At 45.2% G+C, this 18,622-nt stretch overlaps 1 protein-coding gene across 2 annotated transcripts in view; it reads left to right on the forward strand.

The window, feature by feature from the left end:
• Window positions 1–9,340, forward strand: part of TBX19 (T-box transcription factor 19) — a 35,141-nt gene extending 25,801 nt beyond the window's left edge. Inside the window, exons 3-8 of one of the 2 annotated variants that reach the window (XM_090031580.1) lie at window positions 28–162; window positions 1,043–1,104; window positions 2,060–2,121; window positions 5,405–5,593; window positions 7,223–7,358; window positions 9,103–9,340. In XM_090031580.1, the coding sequence (XP_089887706.1) occupies window positions 28–162; window positions 1,043–1,104; window positions 2,060–2,121; window positions 5,405–5,593; window positions 7,223–7,358; window positions 9,103–9,340 (822 nt within the window). Of the gene's footprint in view, window positions 1–27; window positions 163–1,042; window positions 1,105–2,059; window positions 2,124–5,404; window positions 5,594–7,222; window positions 7,359–9,102 lie in introns of both variants that reach the window. The other variant, XM_090031579.1, reaches the window with a different exon arrangement.
• Window positions 9,341–18,622: the final 9,282 nt, after the last annotated feature.

Consider the following 18,622-nt stretch of genomic DNA (forward strand, 5'->3'; position numbering starts at 1 on the left):
GTCTGTCTATATTTTTGTTTCTTGCAGATAATGCTGAATTCCCTTCATAAATATGAACCTCAGGTTCACATTGTTCGTGTGGGAGGCCCACACAGGATGGTGATGAATTGCTCCTTTCCTGAGACCCAGTTCATAGCTGTGACGGCTTACCAAAATGAAGAGGTAGGTGGGTACAGGGGTATATGATTTACTCATTAATGCTGACTTACTTAAAGCTGAAGACCTGTCACATCAGCACACACCAGTGGTCAGAATAGTATAGAAGCCCAACTCTGTCAGTTCAGTGCATCCCAATAGACCATCTTGTCTAATACCCTGTCTTCGTCCTGAAACAGAATACACTATTGGTCCATCCCCTCCATATCTAAGTGTAGTACAAAGGCAGGTGACTAGTCAATCTTCTACTTAATTCTGGATAGAAATAGTCCCTTAATCCTTGTATCCCATCCCCTTATCATGCTGAAACATCTGTCCGTAGTCTATCTTGTCAGTATGCACCTGTATGTGCTGCTAGCATGCATCTCAGTGCAGGATATTTCAGTGAAAACTGCAATCCATCTACCCTTGTTATATTTTATGCCGTTGAAGAATGTTGCATTATGTTGTATGAAAATTGTTTTCTTGACCCCAAATTATAATTACCATAGGTTCTGTCTGCCCTAAAGCACACTAATTGCTGTCCTGTGTCTTAGCTAGTGTCACTATAGATATTTGTATTTGTGGGCAATTCAGCAGATTCAGTGGAGCTTTGAGGAAATTTGTCATACTGAATCATTTCTTTGGTCCTTCTGATCTTTTTTTCCTGCCTCTGGCAGTGACCAACATACAGTGCTTCAGAGAAGGATACAGGTCCCATACAATGCACCTAGTAAAGTGTGTGTGTGCACACGCATGTGTGGAATGTGGGCATGTACATGTGTGCACATGTGGCTAACTGAGAGGTCCATTTAGCTTACTCTGGAAGATGTTTTGTTAAATCCTTATTAAAGCTAGTGTCACTAACATTGTTTGCTTTTTTTTTTTTTTTTTTTATGAACTCAAGATAACAGCTCTCAAAATCAAGTATAATCCCTTTGCTAAAGCCTTCCTGGATGCCAAAGAAAGGTGAGTTCAACAGTTCAGCCTAATGAAAACTGCTGCTATTCTGATTAAAATTATAACATACTTACAGGTTAAGAGGCAAATCCTAGTTGTTACCACAATCTGGCCCTAACCAGATGAATGCATTGTATTCCTTTTGTGCTACACTGGCGGCTGTGCTGGGGGTTGCCTACCTCTGCTCTAACTGCAATGACACTGCACTGTGTTTATTATATCTGTATGGAAAACATGACCCATTCATTCAAACCGGCCACAGTGGAGAAAATTGCATAAGAGGCATGAGAGAGACACGGACTGTATGAGAAAAGTAGGGCCTTTAAATTGTTATCTGTTGTTGAGCTCGAGTGATAATAGTGTGGGCATCCACACTGTGAAACACCTCTCCAGCCAGCCATACAAAACAACTGGCTGCATTGTGACTTAAACTGCTAGGTTCTCACTGCTCTTACTAGCTCAAGCCTCAGCAACACATGAGATTCAACCCACCTCCCCATCATCATCCAACATGCCAGCTAACTTGTTCTAGGACTTTCTGTGTGTGGATGGAAATTGGGTGAGGGGCCAAACTTGAGTTAAAGCTTGAATTAATAACATAATGGAAACAAGCTCCAAGCCAAGAGAACCAGTCCTTTTGTTCAAGCAAGAAAGATCTGTGTGTTTTAATTTTTAGGGTTCAGTTCCTGAAGATGACTAAGCCAGGGAAAATGTTACAAGTAGAATAAAACAAGAGCTGCTATCTGTTAGGTTGTGCTGTACAGAACCATCTATTGCTGACTATTGAAGAGCTCAAGACTGTGGAATTTCTTTGCTTTCATCTTCATTTTTAGGGGTTTTTTTATATAACTTAAATAATCAGCTTTCAATTTCCATTTTTTATTTAACTTTCCCTTCTCCACTTCCCTCCCCCATTTTTTCTTTTAAATATGGCATCAAGTAATCACTCACTATTCTCTTGCAGAAACCATTCCAAGGATGCCCCGGAAACAGTCTCTGAAGGTCAACATATGACATATTCTCACTGTAAGATTTCTCAACAGCATCTCTGTAGTGGAAATTGGATGTATTATGTACTGTATTTCATGCTGTATAGGTTGATGCAGTGTATAAGTAGACCCCATTTTTTTTCTGTTCCAAAAAGTTAAGTCAACTTATACACCAGATCTATGAAATTCCTAACTTTCTGGATCAGAAATATGGGGTTGACTTATAGCAACCCCTGTATGCCCACACTGTGGGCTGGGCACCCAGGGGGTGGATATGTGCTGCAGGGCTGTTCTCAGGCCAGGGCCAGGCCAGGCCAGGGCCAGGCTTGGCGCTCAGCTGGTGTGGCCCCATCCCCTACAAGCAGCACAGCCTGGGCTATGCCAACTGAGCACTGAGCCTGGCATTGCTTGCAGGGGATGGGGCCATGCCAGCTAAGTGCCAAGCCTGGCCCTGCCTGCTGTGAGCAGTGCTGCTGAGAGTTGAGCCTAGCACTGTTCCTTGCACGGGGCACCAGGCTTGGCCCTCGGCTGGCGCAGATGGGCTTGGTGCTTGTCTGGCATGACCCAGGCAGCACCACTTGCACAGGATGGGGCCGTGCCAGCTGAGTCCCTCCCTGTTCCCATCCCCTGCGAGTGGTGCTGGGCTCAGTGCTTGGCTGATGCACTCCCATCCCCTGCAAGCAATGCTGCCTGGGCTGTGCCAGCCAAGCACCGAGCCTAGCGCTGCTTGCAGGAGATGGCAATATGGTGTATAAGGTGGGGTTGAATTTTAAGAGTTAAAAACTGGGCTTCCAAACTTGACTTATACACCTTGAAATATGATAATACAATAGGCACTGGGACACATGATTACTAGAATGGATCAGACTGGTGGTCCACCTAATGTAGAATCCTGTTGTTGAAAGGGAATTGGTGGCTCATAGAAATGCCCTGGTAGCAGGAAAGTAGTTGGGTAATTTAGTCATAGGGATATTTTCTTTATTGTCCATTATTTAGAGTAGTGATTCTCATCCAGGGTGTTGTGGGACCCTGAGGTGCCTTGAGGTCTGGAACAGAGAGCTAGAAGCCTCCTGTTACTTTAAGAGAAAGCAGCCGGCCAAGATAGCTGTGTGAGGCTGCGGGGCAGGAGCTCAGGCTGGTTCTTAGTTAAAAGGGGAAACTCCTATGTGTGGCTGGGGAGCTGCCTGACAGGAAGAGGGGGCAGGGCTTCGAGGTATATAAGCCAAGGACCTGAGCCAGAGCAGCAGGCAGTCTGGCCCTGCAGGCCAGGGAGAGGAGCTCCTGAGCAAGATGGCTGCAGGAAGGGACTGACCATCATCCAGGCTGTCCCTGAGGTGCAGATACACAGCTAAAGGGGACTTAGCCTAGGAGGGAGTTACTGACCCAGAAGGGGAGAGATTTTTTTTGTTACACAGCCTGTGGGTTTGCATTTTGTTCTGACTGAGAACTAGAGAGCTACATAGTGGCTGGAGGGGAGGACAGGAGGCCACACAGGGGTGCCTGGGAATTACTCCAGATTTTCAGCCTTACTGGGGGCAGACTCCAGCTGAGAGGGTCAGGGCCTGAGCCCCAAGCAAAGTGAGACGGGCCAAGGGCCAGACAAGGATGAGACTCAGAGGAAGTAGGCTTAGGCTGGCAGTTGCAAGAGTAACCAGAGGACTAAAGTCAAGAGGGCTGAAGCCCATATGAGAGCTGGTGTATGAATGAAGAATAACTTCTGTAAGACACGGCTGTAGGGGTGAGCAGAGGCCATGAATAGTCCGTAAGGTGAGAGGTGTCTGGGGTCACTAGTGAGGCTGTGAGGGTCAAAGCTGTGTGTCCCTGGGAGCAAGGTGGAGCCAGACTAACTCACTTGGGGACTTTGGGGCAGCCTCCCTTTTACAACAGAAAAATAATTCCATCAAGTTGTGGCAAGCAAGAGGAAACAGGAAGGGTACCCTAGGGAGCCGAGTTGGGGAGGAGCCATGTGGGCACCAGGGGATGTCACTGGCTCCCCTGGGGCATGGTCCTGTTACAAAGTCCTTGCAGGGGTGCTGTGAGATGCCCCACAATGTAAGATGCATTAACTCTAAGATTCTGTTGTGCAGTCCTGGAGGTCAAATTTCATTTGTTGTCTTCTTGATTTTTGCTTATAACCCACAATCTATAGCTTATGTAGGACTTGTCTACATTGGATCAGTGGCAGGTATCATGAGGGACAGGACTGAGTAGCTTGTTCCTCCCACTCATGCTCCATCCACCAAAGTTGTTGATATGCCCCAGAGGTGGAGGTTCACCTATGAAGCTGCTCAGATCTTATCTATAGCACCTGCTTTTGCAACCTCAACCTCTGGTGGGTCTGAGAGCAGGAGCTGGGGATGAGTCTGGAGGACCTCCCGCTCTGGAGAATGTCTTGAGTGAGCAGGACAGGTTGTCTTGTGCTCCCTGGGACCATACATTGCCCTGTGAAAGACAAGCCCAGCGGGTACAACATAAGCTTTTGAACTAAACAGCATGAAAATTCACCCAATTAGCGAGTTTATTTTGAACCTTTCTTAAACTTGACTGGACAGTCTGTACATGAAGTGCAAGATTAATAGCCAAGATATTTGCCCTGTAAAGTTGGCAGGCCTGACTAGGAGTTGGCACATTGCTGTTGTCTTTTGGATGAGATGGTAAGCTGTTGGCCGTGACTCCATGGTGTTGTTATAGACCCAGGGCACTTTTCATGGGAGTAAGGACTTTGCCTTTGTGTACTGGCCTAATTACTCTTGTTGGTCACTGAATTTCATTTTTCTAAATCTGTCCATAGTGTCAAATGGATACAAGTGTTCTTCTTCACTTCTTGCTGTCATCATTGTGTAGTGTCACTCTGAACCAAAAAGTCTGCCACCTCCCACCTTGGTAGTAGACAACTTCATTTGTGGGTCTGAATTGATTCTTCTCTATAATTCCTAAAGGCTTGGAGAAGTCATTAAGCTAGTAGCATTTGTATCTGGGGTCTAAAAGTTCTTTTATTTTCTCGCCCCATAATTTATTTATTTTGCCACAAAACAAGCTATAGGCAAAGGCCAAAAGTGGTTCCCTTCAGAACTTCCTTATGCTGCTATAGTGTATCATCTGATTTCCAAACCGGCTTGGGCTGAATGGGAGCAAAATGTCTCAGTGACATACCCAGGCTCAGCTGGAGGCAGTATAGACATGTCCCTAGTGCATGGAGTCCTTGGAATCTGGCTGGCACATTAGAGGCAGGGAGTCTGGTTACTTTCCCTATTCTAATGTATTGTTTATATCTTTTCAGACCAAATTGATAGTTGTCTTTTTCTCTTCTGCTCTCCAAGTGGGTGGCTGGTTGATTTCCAATCCAGACACTGTGTGTGCATCAGGAAGCTCTAATTATCAGTATGCTGGGCCTTTGTCTCTGCCTGTGCCACATTCCCACCATGGCTGTGAGCGGTACACAACACTTCGAGGGCATCGGGCCACTCCATATCCTGCTTCATACATGCAGAGAAACCACTCCCCAACAGGTATGGCTTCTCAATGCACAGGGAATGTGGCCAGTCAGCCTGAGTAATGTATTTTCAATTTGGAAAAACAAACCAAGAAAGAACCGAAGTCCTGAGAGCACATCGTGAGCGCCTCCTTTGTAACAGCTTGCCCTGAAGTCTGAGAATAAAATGCTTGATAAATTCTCCACACAAAGAACATGTTTAGAAAGTTCAAGGTACAGCACTTAAAAAAAAAAAAAAGTTTAATGCGTAGATATACCACAGTGGTTATTAAATGGTGACGAATGAAAAAGAGAAAAATAGAGTGAATGCTTTAATTTAAATTGCGTAGCTTTATTGTATAAAAATGCCCAGAGCCTTTCCAGACCTTCCTTTCACTCTAAAGAAAGAAGCGATTTTGCTCCCAAGTTGAAAGCAGTATCAGGGGGTGATGAGAATTGATTTGGGACAAGTTTTTTTTGCCTTGTCAATATGCCTCTGGCATCTGGGCTGAAATTTCTCAACAGAATTCCAGAACCCGGATCTTTCATGATGGAAAGAACATGGCTAGAAACACAATGAGGCACAAAGTAATTTTATCTCACTGTCTAATAATAGTTTAATGAGGCATTGTAATATTCAAGCCTTGCTTTGTATGGAAGCCTGTGATGACATACAAAATAATATTAGCCAGACCTTTGTGATAGGTTGGAAGATGAGCATTTTATGTCTATCAAGCCTTTTCCTCCTATGGATTATGTCTGGTACTTCAACAGCAGCTTGCTTCTCTTCTACATGTCTAAGTCATTCAGAAATTTTTGTCTTCCCAACACCCCAGTGAAGAGATACTGGCTGTGTAAGGTCTACCATACTGCCGTGTCAGTTTACCTCTGGATATGAGAGTACAAGCTCTGCTGTGACCCTGTCAGGCATGATAAGGCTGCCAATTCATATCAATTACAGTTTCTCCCAGGTGGACTCCTGTTCACAGGGAACTGCTAACAACTTTTGTTCATCACCAACTTAAGCCTGATTTGAACTGAGGACATAAAGATGAAAGGGTCTATGTCCCACTCCGAGCTGCTCAGAATTCACAATTTCCATTTTGCAGAACATTCTGAAACTTTGAAATACTGGTTTTGTTCTGAATTGGAACAAGACAAGTTTGTCTGTTTTCCCATTACATATACAATTTTGATCCACATAAACGTTCCATTTTGATATTGAGTTCAGATTTTGAGTTTGTTTTATGTCCCATACTTTATAACCTCCTTCACATATAAAATATAACAGTTGGAGAGAAAAAGTCATTTTGAAATAAAAATGTAACCTTTTCTGAATTTTTTCAAAATGGGATGGTCATTCCTGCAAAACATTCACATTTTGGGAAACTGCATTTTTCTAGTAGGAAAAAACATGTTAATACATTTTTGACCAGCTCTTGTCTTTACTATTCCTCTGTCATCGAGATTGGCAAAAGCTGCTTCGTGGGAGGGGGAAGAAAGAAGGAGGCAGTACAGCTAATGTGGTCTGATTTGTGTAGTTAATGTCCTTTAAGCCTGTGAGGAAGAATCTCTGCTCCCTGAGTCCTGCCCACATTTTAATTTGTTTGTTGCCTTAAGATGGTCTTCCTGCTGTACCTAAACCTTTTTGTTTTCCCCCGCAAAGTGAACCTGATGGAAAACCCAAGCAATAATCTCCAGGTGTTCCCAGGACACGACAGCTGGACTTCTTTTCCATCCGCTCCACATGCCAACTTGTTTTCAGTACCACACACCAAGGGAGCAACTAACCCTGGTCCTGGGTAAGGTTCAGTTAAATTATTGATCTTAGGGGAGAGGACGATCTCACAGTTTATTTCCCCCCTCTTAGGGAGGCAGTGAGACTTGTAGGGATGAGCAGGGGGTCAGGACATTCTGACTAATCCCAGCTCTGCCATGTGTTCAGGACATGGCCTTGTGAAAATTATTTGCATTCAGCTTCCCCTTCAGTAAAATGGGGCTGAGTTCAGCAGTTAGTCCTTTGCATTTGCAGAGCATTGCACAAAGGTTATATCAGGGATGTCAAACTCATCAGGCCCAAAGCATCAGATGAGTGGTGCAGGACCAGTCCTTCAGCCAGATAAAAGGTCTGGGACTGGTCCCATTGCCAGATCAGGCCCAGGACCCACCCCCACATGCCAGATCCAACATACACAGTACCTGCTTCAAGGCTGCAGGTTGGATGATTTGGCTTTGCAGGCTGGATCCAGCCCACAGGCTGTATGTTTGACACTCCTGGACTATATAAATGCTGGCATACATAATTCCCACCCTTTAGCTAACGTAAGATTGTTCCCTGAAATCTGTTCTTCAGTCTAAAGTGTCTTAAGTATTGGGAATCAAACAATAGTTTCCATTTTGCACTGATTTCTGCCTGCCTTTTGAAGTTGTAGCCCCTATGTACAGTGTTACTTCTAATATTGCACATAAACTGTCTGGGCCACTGCATGGTACTGAACTCTTTCTATTCAGTAATATGTTTGGAGTGTTAAATGGCTCTTGATTTTGTTTACTTCATTGTAAATGGTGTGTACATATGGTAGGAGCCTCTCTCTCTCTCTCTCTCTCTCTCTCTCTCTCTCGGGTGGGACAGACATTGGATTCTTTTTCTAGCAGAGGGAAGGAGTTTGATCTAGTGGTTAGAGCAGGACACTAGATATCAGGATTGCTTCTGGTTTTGCCACTGATTTCCTGTTTGCTTCAGCAAAATCACTTAGGCCCACATTTTTATAAGCACACACTGATTTAGGGTTCCTTATTTCCTGCGTCCCTAACCTGGAAAACCAGGTTTTAAGATTTTAAGATGGGCACCTGATTTGAAGACATGCTGAATGCCTTTATCTCCTGCTGAAATGAACAGTAACCATAGATTTCTCAAATCAGCCAAAGCTGATTTCTCAAGCTTCCGAAGTTAGGTGCCACTTAAATATTTGGTTTTAATCATTCTGTTTCGTTATCCTCTTGTACAATGGCAACACTACTTCCCGTGCAGGGACATTGTGAAATCTCATTAATTTTACATTGTGGAAGTATTAGTATTAGAGTAGGGTGATGTTTTTTGACAGTTGGATGAAATTGATTTCTTTTTTTCAATTTTGCAATTAATGGAGAATATTTTGATAAACTATTCCTGTTGGTTTTGATCACCCAGAGAGATGATAGACATTTTTTTCAAAATTTAGAAACCCCAAACTTATCAAATTCCAAAAGTATTTTCCTGTCTGTCTCCCTTTCCCCATATCCCAACTAGGTGTAGCTGTTGCTATTGGATCTTTAAATAGGAATTGTCAAACCAGATCACACCAATGACTTGTGCATATCTAGTTTGATATTCTGTCTTGGACAGTAGTCATTTACTGGCTGATGTAGCACTTGACTTTACAATATGATGCCATATGAGGCAGGGCAGGGAGTGGGGAAGGGGAAATGGAGATGGCAATGCTATGATCTCTTTTGAAAAAAATGAGTGTATTCTATTCTGTCATGGTTTACACTGTTTCTTTCCAGCCCCTATCCATGTCTGTGGACAGTCAGCAACAGTGCCATGAATGTCGCCAACTCGGGGACTGAAGCAAACAGCAGCTCTGCAAGTGTGTTCCTGAGAGGCAATGTCCCCTTGCCTAGCACATCTTCCTCTGCTCCAGTTCCTCTGCAGGGCACAGTTCCCAGCAACACGGAGATACTAGGGGAGACCCCTCTAGCCAGACTTGCTGATCCTGCCTGGACATCCTCGCATTCTTTTTAAGAGATGGGCTGCTCTCTAGGGGTGCTAGGCAGGACCTGAACAGGACTGGAAGATGCAGCAAAGGACAAAGACAATGCATAGGAGTACTATGTAGGGGACAAAGCAGAAGAACACATGCACACAAGGAACAGATTTCAGCTGCAACCCGGTTTCCATCAAGTACCCAGAGTGACAATGGAAGAGTTGAGAGGTGTCATGTGGGGGTGGGGAAGCTGTCTTGTTGCTGTGCCATTCAGTGCCCCAGCGAACAATGACCAAATCACATCTTTAGAGTCAGCTCCAAGTTGCATGTAATTGTTCAGAGATATGGTATCTAATGGAGCAGAAATGGCAGCTTGGTACCTAGATATGATTTCAAAGGAACATTTGTTATACCTAAGGCTGGTCACAGAGAGTTATTAGGGACCTTGCAGAGATTAGAAAGCATGGTATCATCACACTATTCTGGTGCAGGGACTTAAGGGCAAGACTGCCCAGATATGCCTTGGAGTACTTTTAATATTTGAAACATGTTCTTGAAACTCAATTCTGTGTTGGAGGGAATGATGTTCTGCCTCCTTGTATTCTGTTCCTTCTGTTTCATTTGCATGTGGTATCCCTTTCCCCCCTCCCTTCCTTCAGTTCTTGTGCAGGCTTTGTATGCTGTAAGAATAGCAACATACTCTCTGGCTGAGAAGGTGGCTGCATTTCAGCAGTGGGTCCTATGTAGAATTGGTAAAATGATATGAGGTGTTTTTTTTTGGATGAAAGGCTGTAAGTGTGATCCATGATATTTCTTATTTTTGAGGGGTAAGATGGTTATAAGAGATATTGAGCTTGTATTTCCTCTTTGTTTCAGGTAAAGAGTAAAAATAAAATATGAATTAATGGTTGACTTTGTTTCAATGCCTTGCCCATATAATGCCTCTTTCCTTACCTTAACTGGGAAAATATAAAATAATTCAGTCAGTGGCATGGATGAGATGGTTCAGGCAGGGGATTAGACTAGATGACCTCCTGAGGTCCCTCCCAGCCCTTCTTTCCTATGACTCTAAACCCCAACAAAGCTGAAACTATCACAGGCAGGAACATAGTATTTCTGGCTCTGCTAGTGTAAGAACATGGCAAGTCATTTCACCTCCCTGTGCCTCTCCCCTCCCACTTTTTGTCTTTCCTGTCTACTTATATTGTAACTTCCTCATGACAGGAGATGGTTTATGGTGTGCGTGGACTGTGCCTAGCACAAAAGGGCTCGGATCCCACTGGAGAGGTCAAGCCACTAGTAAAATGCAAATTGAAGCAGCTTTCTTTTTGAGACACTCTCCTCTTTCTCCTCCTCACCCTCACACCTCCATCAAGCTCCTTCCTTCCCCAAAGCCTACTTAAATCTTTGCTTTGCAGGGATGCCAGCCACTTATGTAGATAAGGAATGCCACAATTCACAATGGGCAGTTTACCCAGCTTTAAAGACATACAAAAAACTAGACCTCTTGGTTCCAAAATTATACCTTTTATTAGATCAACTGGAAAATTGTAATAAAAATGTCCTTTTCTGCAAGCTTTCAGGATCAAAGTCCCTTCATCAGGCTCTGGGAAAAGTATAGATGGTACAAGATGGTAAAAAGTCCCCATAGGTAAGAAATAAACTTCATTTTTGCACACAGGGAGCTGAAGATGGAAGGCTGTCCCTCTGGGTCCATGAGAGTGTATTTGTGAGCTGTGCTGAGTAGCTCTTTGATGTGTAGATCAGGTAGAATTCCTTCCCTGGAGGTGTCAGATGGCAGGCAGGGAGGTAAAAAAACTTCCTTGTCATTCTGCAATGAAGTTTAAAATCCAAAATTGGCTAAAATTCAGGATCTTCCATGTTTCAGGGGTGTATTTGGTAGCTGTGCTGGTCTGAGACAAAAAGACATATGAAAAGCTAGAACCCGTGGTTCCAAAATGATACCTTTTATTAGACCAACTGAAGAATCACAAGAAAATTGTCCTTTTCCACAAGCTTTTACCCTGCTTTCAAGCATCTGTAAACCACATGGGTGTCAACTGCTATTTTCCTCCCTCTACAATAAAGGTTTGCATTTGTGCAGCCATACCTGACTGTAACAGGGAGCCAGGGACCACCATTTAATTTAAAGGAGAAGAAGCTGCAGGAAGCTTCCCAGGTGGTGCTTATTGCTGGGCTAACCAAATAAGATATATAGAGTGAGCACAAGCTTTTGTGAACCCAAGTTCACTTTATCCAATGCTGTGAAAGGAAGTGCAAAAAGCAGAGTATGAGGAGGAGGGGGGAAATTAGAATACAAAAGACAAGGGAAGGGTGTGGGGGAGAGTGAGGCAGAGATAGTAGGGAGGGAGGCAGCTGTAGGAGAAAAAAGCAAATGTGGAGTAAACCCATAGGAACAAAGCAGGTCACAAAAGCTAATCCAGGTAATAAGAATCCATAGTCCCTGCTTAAGCACAGTTAACAGTCCAGTTCGTGGATGCTATTTTGCTGGTTTAAAAAAAATTTCAAACTGGTTCTTAATTTTTTTTTCCCCCTGAGAACAGCAATCCTGAGGTTGGCAATGGAGTGTCCAGAGAGATTGAAGCGTTCTGCCACAGGTTTTCTGTGTCTTTCTGCAGCTGATGTCAAGTCAACATGTCAAGTCAACATCCATTCATTCTTACACATAGAGATCACCATGTCTGTGCAATGTAGACAGCTGAAGGGCTTTTAAGTAGATGATGGCATATATGACGTTGGCAGGGTTGCAGGTGAATGAACCTTTGCTGTACTCCATGTTATTAGGTCCAGTGGTGATGCAGTCTGTACTGAGGTGGGGACACAGTAGGCATTTGTGACCCTTGCAAGGCCCGGTGCCTCAGTGGGGATGGGAGTTCATTAGTCTGTTTTTTGAGAGATGCTGCTTGAGATTGAGGGGCTGTCTATAAGCCAGGACAAGTTTGTCTCCAAAGGTTGCTTTAAGACAGTTTTCCTTTTCCAAGAGGGGTTGGAGATCAATGTGGCGGTGCACCTGTAGGTGCCTGCTACTTCAGGGGTCTGAGCAGGCTGTGAGGCAGCCTGTAGGTGACTGCAGAGCCAATTGGGTGGTCCCGTGACAGCCAGGAGGCCACCTGATTGGAGCAAGGCTGCGCAGCCTCAGCATAAGAGCAGGCCCTGAGGGGCAGATCCAGCAGATGCTGCTGGGGACACTGCTGGAGTAACATCTCCAGTTTGTGACCTACTGCTCCCAGGAACACCTGGAGGTTCAGGGTAGGACCTATGGGGGAGGAGGAGGTTTGTAGGACTCCAGAGGGGTTCCCAAGCCTTTGGAAGAAGGCTTTGGGTTTAGGTAGAGCAAGACCTAGCTTAGAAAGGGGATTATAGCTTGTGGGTTGACACAGGGGCAAGGCAGACCCCTGATTCAAAGTGGGAGGGGTGAGCCCAGGGGCTCAGGTGAGCCCACTTGAGTGAAGAGCTGCCTTGCATAAGATTTCTGGGGCTCTAGACCAGCCTTGTAAGAAATGGCTGTGTATGGTGGGGCCCAGAGAGGGACCCCTGTGGAATAAGAGGGTCAGCTGCTCCTGCATTGGGGCCAGGATATCCCAACTGGTCTATGCAAGGGGACCAGGGCTGGAAGGTTGAAGGGCAATTAAGCCCCCTGTGAGGGGCAGGCCAGGGTGCAGAGAGCCATCTGGCACCCCAACTAGCCTGGATGCTAGTCTGAAGATCCCTTCAGTGGGTGGGGACATCATTGCTGAAGACAGGACAGGCTCAGCTGGACAGCAGGCTGTGATGAAGGAGGCTGAAGCACAGCCTCTGGATGGGAGGCATCTGTTAAGAGATCAGAGAGATGGGCTGGATGAGAGGAAGCCAGCAGATGGAGGCTGCGTATTATTGTTAAAGGGCCCAGGAGAGACAGCAGCCCAGGTACAACATAGAGAAGCACAGTGAGAATAAGACCAGGGCAGAGGCCTGCATTGGTCCTGGGGAATAACCTAAAACTATACCCTGCTGGGGTTGGATGGTGTGGTGTGGTTGCTTGTGGCAGAGCAGCTTCTAGGAAATGCCACGCCTGTGCCTCCCCAGTGAAGGGTAAGTATGGGGTACCAGAAAGCCTCAGCCCCCCACTGACTTGTGAGTACCCCACGGAGAGGAAAGGCAAGGGCAGCACACCCTGACAAAAAAAACAACACAGGGGCTCAGGGCCATTGAGTGGGGCCTGAGGCAGGGTTCAGGCATGTCAACAGATGCCTGAGGCCTGAGTGGGCCATAGACCGAGAGTGAGGTCCAGGCACATCAGCAGACACCTAAGGCCTAAGAGGTGTAAGGGGATAGAGCAGTGACCCCAGTGAGGGGCTAAGAAGCCTGTTGAGAGGCATAGAGCCCAGAGGGTGAGTCAAGGACCCAGCGAGGGGGCATGTGGCCAAGATCAGTTTCTGGATGCCTGAGGCCAAGTTTGGGCCAGAGGCCGAGTGTGGCCCAGCAATGGGGCCAGGGGAATAATAGTGGATAGTTTGGGCCAGTGGCCTAGTGCAGCCCAGCAATGGGGCCCAGGGAGTTAGGAGTGATATGGACACCATCTGTGAGGCATGGGACATGGTAAAGGGGAGGTTGGAGCAGTGTATAATGACATAGGCATTGGGACATTAAATGGGCAACCTCCTGCATTTTATGCCTAGTTTTATTATATCAGAGTGTGATGGGCGAATTAAGGCAGACTGCCCTAGACAGGTGAGGGGGCTGGTACTGTGACTGTCCCTGGGACAGCCCCCTGTCACAGTCAGTAATGATGCATCTTGGGTGTTCAAGTGTGGGGCTGTAGGTGATAAGCAGGGGGTTATGTTATCCTTATCCAAAGGTTGGTGTTGTAGTGGGTTGGATAAGGTCTGAGACTGGCTTTGTTTATCAGAGTGGCTACTGTTTTGGTATTGTACTGTACTTGTAAGAATCCTTCCTCTAGATTCTTAAGGTGCTCACCTGGTCGGTGGGATCAGAGCAGATCCAGCTGTAATATAGAGCTTGGCTGTAGGCAATGGATCTAATGGTGTGCTTATGATGAAAGCTGAGGTGGGAAGGTAGCTGTTGCAGTCGGTAGGTTTCCAGTACAATGGGGTGGCAATGTGGCCACTGCAAATCTTCACTGTAGTGTCTAGGAAATGAATCTGCTGCATGGAGAGTTAGTTTTATGGAGAGGTGGAAGTTGTTAAAACCTTGGTGAAATTTCTCTATTGATTCCTTCTCATGCATGCATTTTACGCAGATATCATAGAGGTACCTGAGGTATACCCGGGGGGGAGCTGTGGAGAAAACAAGTTTCAGGGTCAATAAGTCAACAGATATGAGCTATTTCAGACATAGTCAAGTGGGAGCAGAGAACAGGGCAATCAGTGAATCTCTTGTTGAAGGTAGAAGAAGACTAGTACATAGTGCAAAGGAATCCATTGTGATGCATACGGGGAAATAGTGAACTTTTCTTTAAAAACAGTAATAAGAGATGCTTAGGCCTAGGGGGAGGAACTGGACTGACAGACCTGCTAGCTGAAGCTCTTAAACCTTGCATAGAATAGGCTTTCCCTAGACAGATGTGTGCTGGATTTGTGTCAACAAGGGTTCTAGCTGCTTCAGATATGCTGGTGTTTCTTTCAGGGCAACTCACTGACTAGAATACTAGGACCAATATAATTTTATTTAAACATCAAGGCAGCAAATAAAGGAAGAGTTTTCAGTCAGACTGGCTAACATACAGTTGACTAACCATATCACATTATCACAGCCTCAAGCTGCCCTGCTACTGTCAACTCAGTACTTCCAAGATGTACCATTTCTTCTCAAGTCCATTTCCAGCCTTACTCCAGTCTGATGCTCCATCTCAGCAATGCTATTATTTTATTTGATGTGGACCTCTGACCCCTTGAATGTGAGCCATTAGTTACTTCGGATGAAGCCATCTGCCAGCCTACCACCAGCTGACAACTTTTGTGTAACAGAGACTTGGTCAGAAGGGAACCAGTAATGTGAGCTGAAAGGCTCTGCAGACTATCGCTACCCTAGTTCTCTGTAATTATTCTCACATGAATTATTAACAATTGTTAGTTTTCATCTTCCTTTCTAAAATATCATAAAAGATCAGTTAAAAAGCTCCTCAGCACGGTCCTTTTCTATTTTATAAGCAGAAACACGAACAAGCGTTTCCCTCTTTCAGCGTACCTTAATTATGTAGCAGCCTTCTCTATTAAGTCAGCTTTGCTTTAGAAGTAAGGTCTACTCACTACCTTGTGCTACCCTCTTTTAGCTGTTCAGCTCCCCAGACACAATGCAAAACTAGCCCTGAATGTTACTTCTGTGGAAGAAAGGGCGCCATGTGGGTATATGTGATTGGGGTTTATTGGACTGGGGAACAGGACAGCAATGGGAGAAAGATGGGGAAAAATGATGAGTTACACAAAAAGTACAAGATTGCACAAGGCATTTAAACGTAAGAGCAAAACTCTCCTCGTATTCACTAATGAAATGTAGCAACAGTTCCTGCAGCTTGTGTTTCTTCCTAAAACACTGAATCCATCTTCCCACCTGAATGAGAAGCCAGAGCTGTAAAGGGAAGGACAGAGAGAACCTTGCCTCCCTTTTTTTCCAGAACCGAATTTAGGTATGACTATATAGTACACATAGTATTTGTTTTAGGAATAAGCCTCTTCTGTCTTTGAACCAGGAGGGGAGTGGCGGGGGGGGGGGGGGGTTATGAGGAAGGATTGGTGCTTTGCTACAACTCTAGAGGGGAGTGCAGGGTCTCCTCTTTTCATCCCCTGTCAAACTCATGCTGAAGGTTGTCCATTAGGACTGTGCGAAGCTTCAGTCACCGATTCAACTCGGAAGTGATTCAGGGGCAGTTCGATTCAGGGGCTGAATCTCTGAATCCAAATGGAATTGGGAGACCCATTAAAAGCTCCAAATTGATTCAAAGCATCCAAATTGATTCAGAAAAGATTAGGAGATTCAGATCAGTTGGGGAGAGACAGGCACAGCTGGGCGGCTGCAGGTTCTCCCACAGCTCCTCCAACTGTGCCTGCCTCTGCCTGGGTGAGGGCAGCCACAGGAGAAGCCCACATGGCTGCTGTGCCCTGCGCCAGCCTCCTGTCACTTAAAAATTAAAAGGACCAGGAGGCTGGGCCTGGGCCTGGACAGGGCAGCTATGGGGGCTTCTCCCACGGCTCCCCTGGCCCGGGGAGAGGCACGTACAGCTGGAGGAGCCATGAGAGAACCTGCAGCTGCCTGGCTGTGCCTGCCTCTCCCCAGTTGATCTGAATCACCAAATCTTTCTGAATAAGCGCTGAATCTTTCAAAGCTGATTTGGCTGAATTGAATGAGAACAGTGATTCGAATCACCGAATTGAATTGCTGTCCTCCGAATTGGCTGAATCCTAATCTGATTAAAATATTTTCCTATTTGTACAGGCCTACTGTCCATCTGCTAGAATTGGAGGGGAACCTTTGTCCAAATCTTTGAATGTTGCAGTTGGATAGCAGAAATTCTGACCTGCAAGTCTCATGCCACTGGAAATCCTTGGTTATATATTCCTTCGACTTCTTAGACAAGGATTTTGCGCTGCTGAAGTCAACAGGATTTTTTTTCCCAGTGATTTCCAAGGTATCATGATCTTACCTCTTGTGTCAAGTAGTCCAGGGATGTAAAAGCAATCATTAGCCTCTCTGCTACTTGGATAAAGAATTCTGCTCGAGTATCATGTACTATATGCTTTATCTAGGGAGCCCAGATCACCACATGGCAAGGCAGTGGCAACTTTTGAAACATAAGAGCATCCATGTGAAAAAGGGTACAGAGATGCTGTAGTTTAGACTTAGGAAAAGCTGTAGCCCAGGGAATATGAGTAAGGGACTTCATTGGCATGTCACATGAGGTTTTTGTCCTTAAACTTTACTTGCAAGGGCAAGGGAGGCGAGACAGGGAGATGAAATACAAGGACAGTCAATTCTTTGATGATCTTTATAAGCTAGAAATGGGAAGATAAAGAAACCTTGCTCTTGACACATCTATACTGGAACAGCTTGGGCTGTTTTCAGGAAAGGATGCTGATTTGAACTATCCAGATTGCACAGTTTTGCATGCTAGCTCTTCCAACAGCAGAGGGAACTGTTCAGCTATTAGCTTGGCTGGTATTTGAGCTCCTACTCCTGTCTTAACCAAAGCAGCATTTGGAACAATTTGAACCTCTGGCTTTGAGGCACAAGCTGGGAGCTGTTCCATGTATTTGACCCTCAGTGATTTAAGTTCTCATCCTTAACTCATGTTAAAATATTATTTCTCTTCACTAAGCAGGAACCATTTCCCCAAGGCTCCCCCCCTCTAACTGAAAGTCTTTGGTGCACTCAAAACAGTCTGTGCTGATCATTACAATAGTTTCCTCAAGCATTTGAATGGAATAACATTTTTTTTTTCCCAGATTGCTGCAGCAGTGTCCCAGTCCAAGCAGGGAACAGGAAGCTGCTTTTCTTATAATGTTAAATGGCCTATACTTGGGCATTTCACTACCACACCAGTACTAACTAATCATACTGGATGTCTGAACCAGTGTAAAGAGCTCTTTCTTTTTGAGGGCTACTCCTGGGTCAAGCAGGAGGCCATGAGAGGTCTTCTGAGGTAATAGAATGGGGAGTCTCAAGAGCTTCATTCCCAGCCCTGTCAGATGTCCTGTACTGGCCTCTTCACCTTGGCCTCCCAATTTACTAGACTATAAAAAATTAGCTTCCTTTATGTACCCGCTTCATAACTAGAAAACAGGTAAATAAGAGCTTGTAAAGCACTTTGGAGAGCCTGTCACTGTTAAAGTGTTACTAGAACAGATATTGGGGTCAGAATTCAAGGCACTGTTGGAAGGATAACAAGACAGCAAATATGCCAAAGTTGGCAGAGAGGGGACAGATTCTCTTCTGGCTTAATCCACTGACATCCATGATGCTAGTCAGTAGCTGTGAATCTGGCTGCCAAGTCTCTCCAAGGAGTTTTGGCTGAGGCCCTGCTTTCTAAGAAGGGCAATATTTCATGCAAAATGAAATTTGAGTGCAGTCTCTTTTTCATTTGGGGCAGTTGGGCAGCTTACATTTGTAAGGATCTCCTATGAAATAAACTTCCTTCTGTTAACCAGGTTCAATATGCCAGTAGGGGACCTACCAGGCACATTAAGAGAGAGGGTTTTATGATGCATACTCTTAAAGGTGGCCCAAGAGGAAAGCGTGAGCAATCATAAATAGCTTTGACCTCTGTTCTATATCTCGTTGATGTTGTTCTGTGTGGACAGTCTCCA

This window comes from Crocodylus siamensis, chromosome 1, assembly GCF_052110815.1.
Source record: "Crocodylus siamensis isolate JL-2025a chromosome 1, ASM5211081v1, whole genome shotgun sequence".
NCBI classification, from domain to species: domain Eukaryota; kingdom Metazoa; phylum Chordata; order Crocodylia; family Crocodylidae; genus Crocodylus; species Crocodylus siamensis.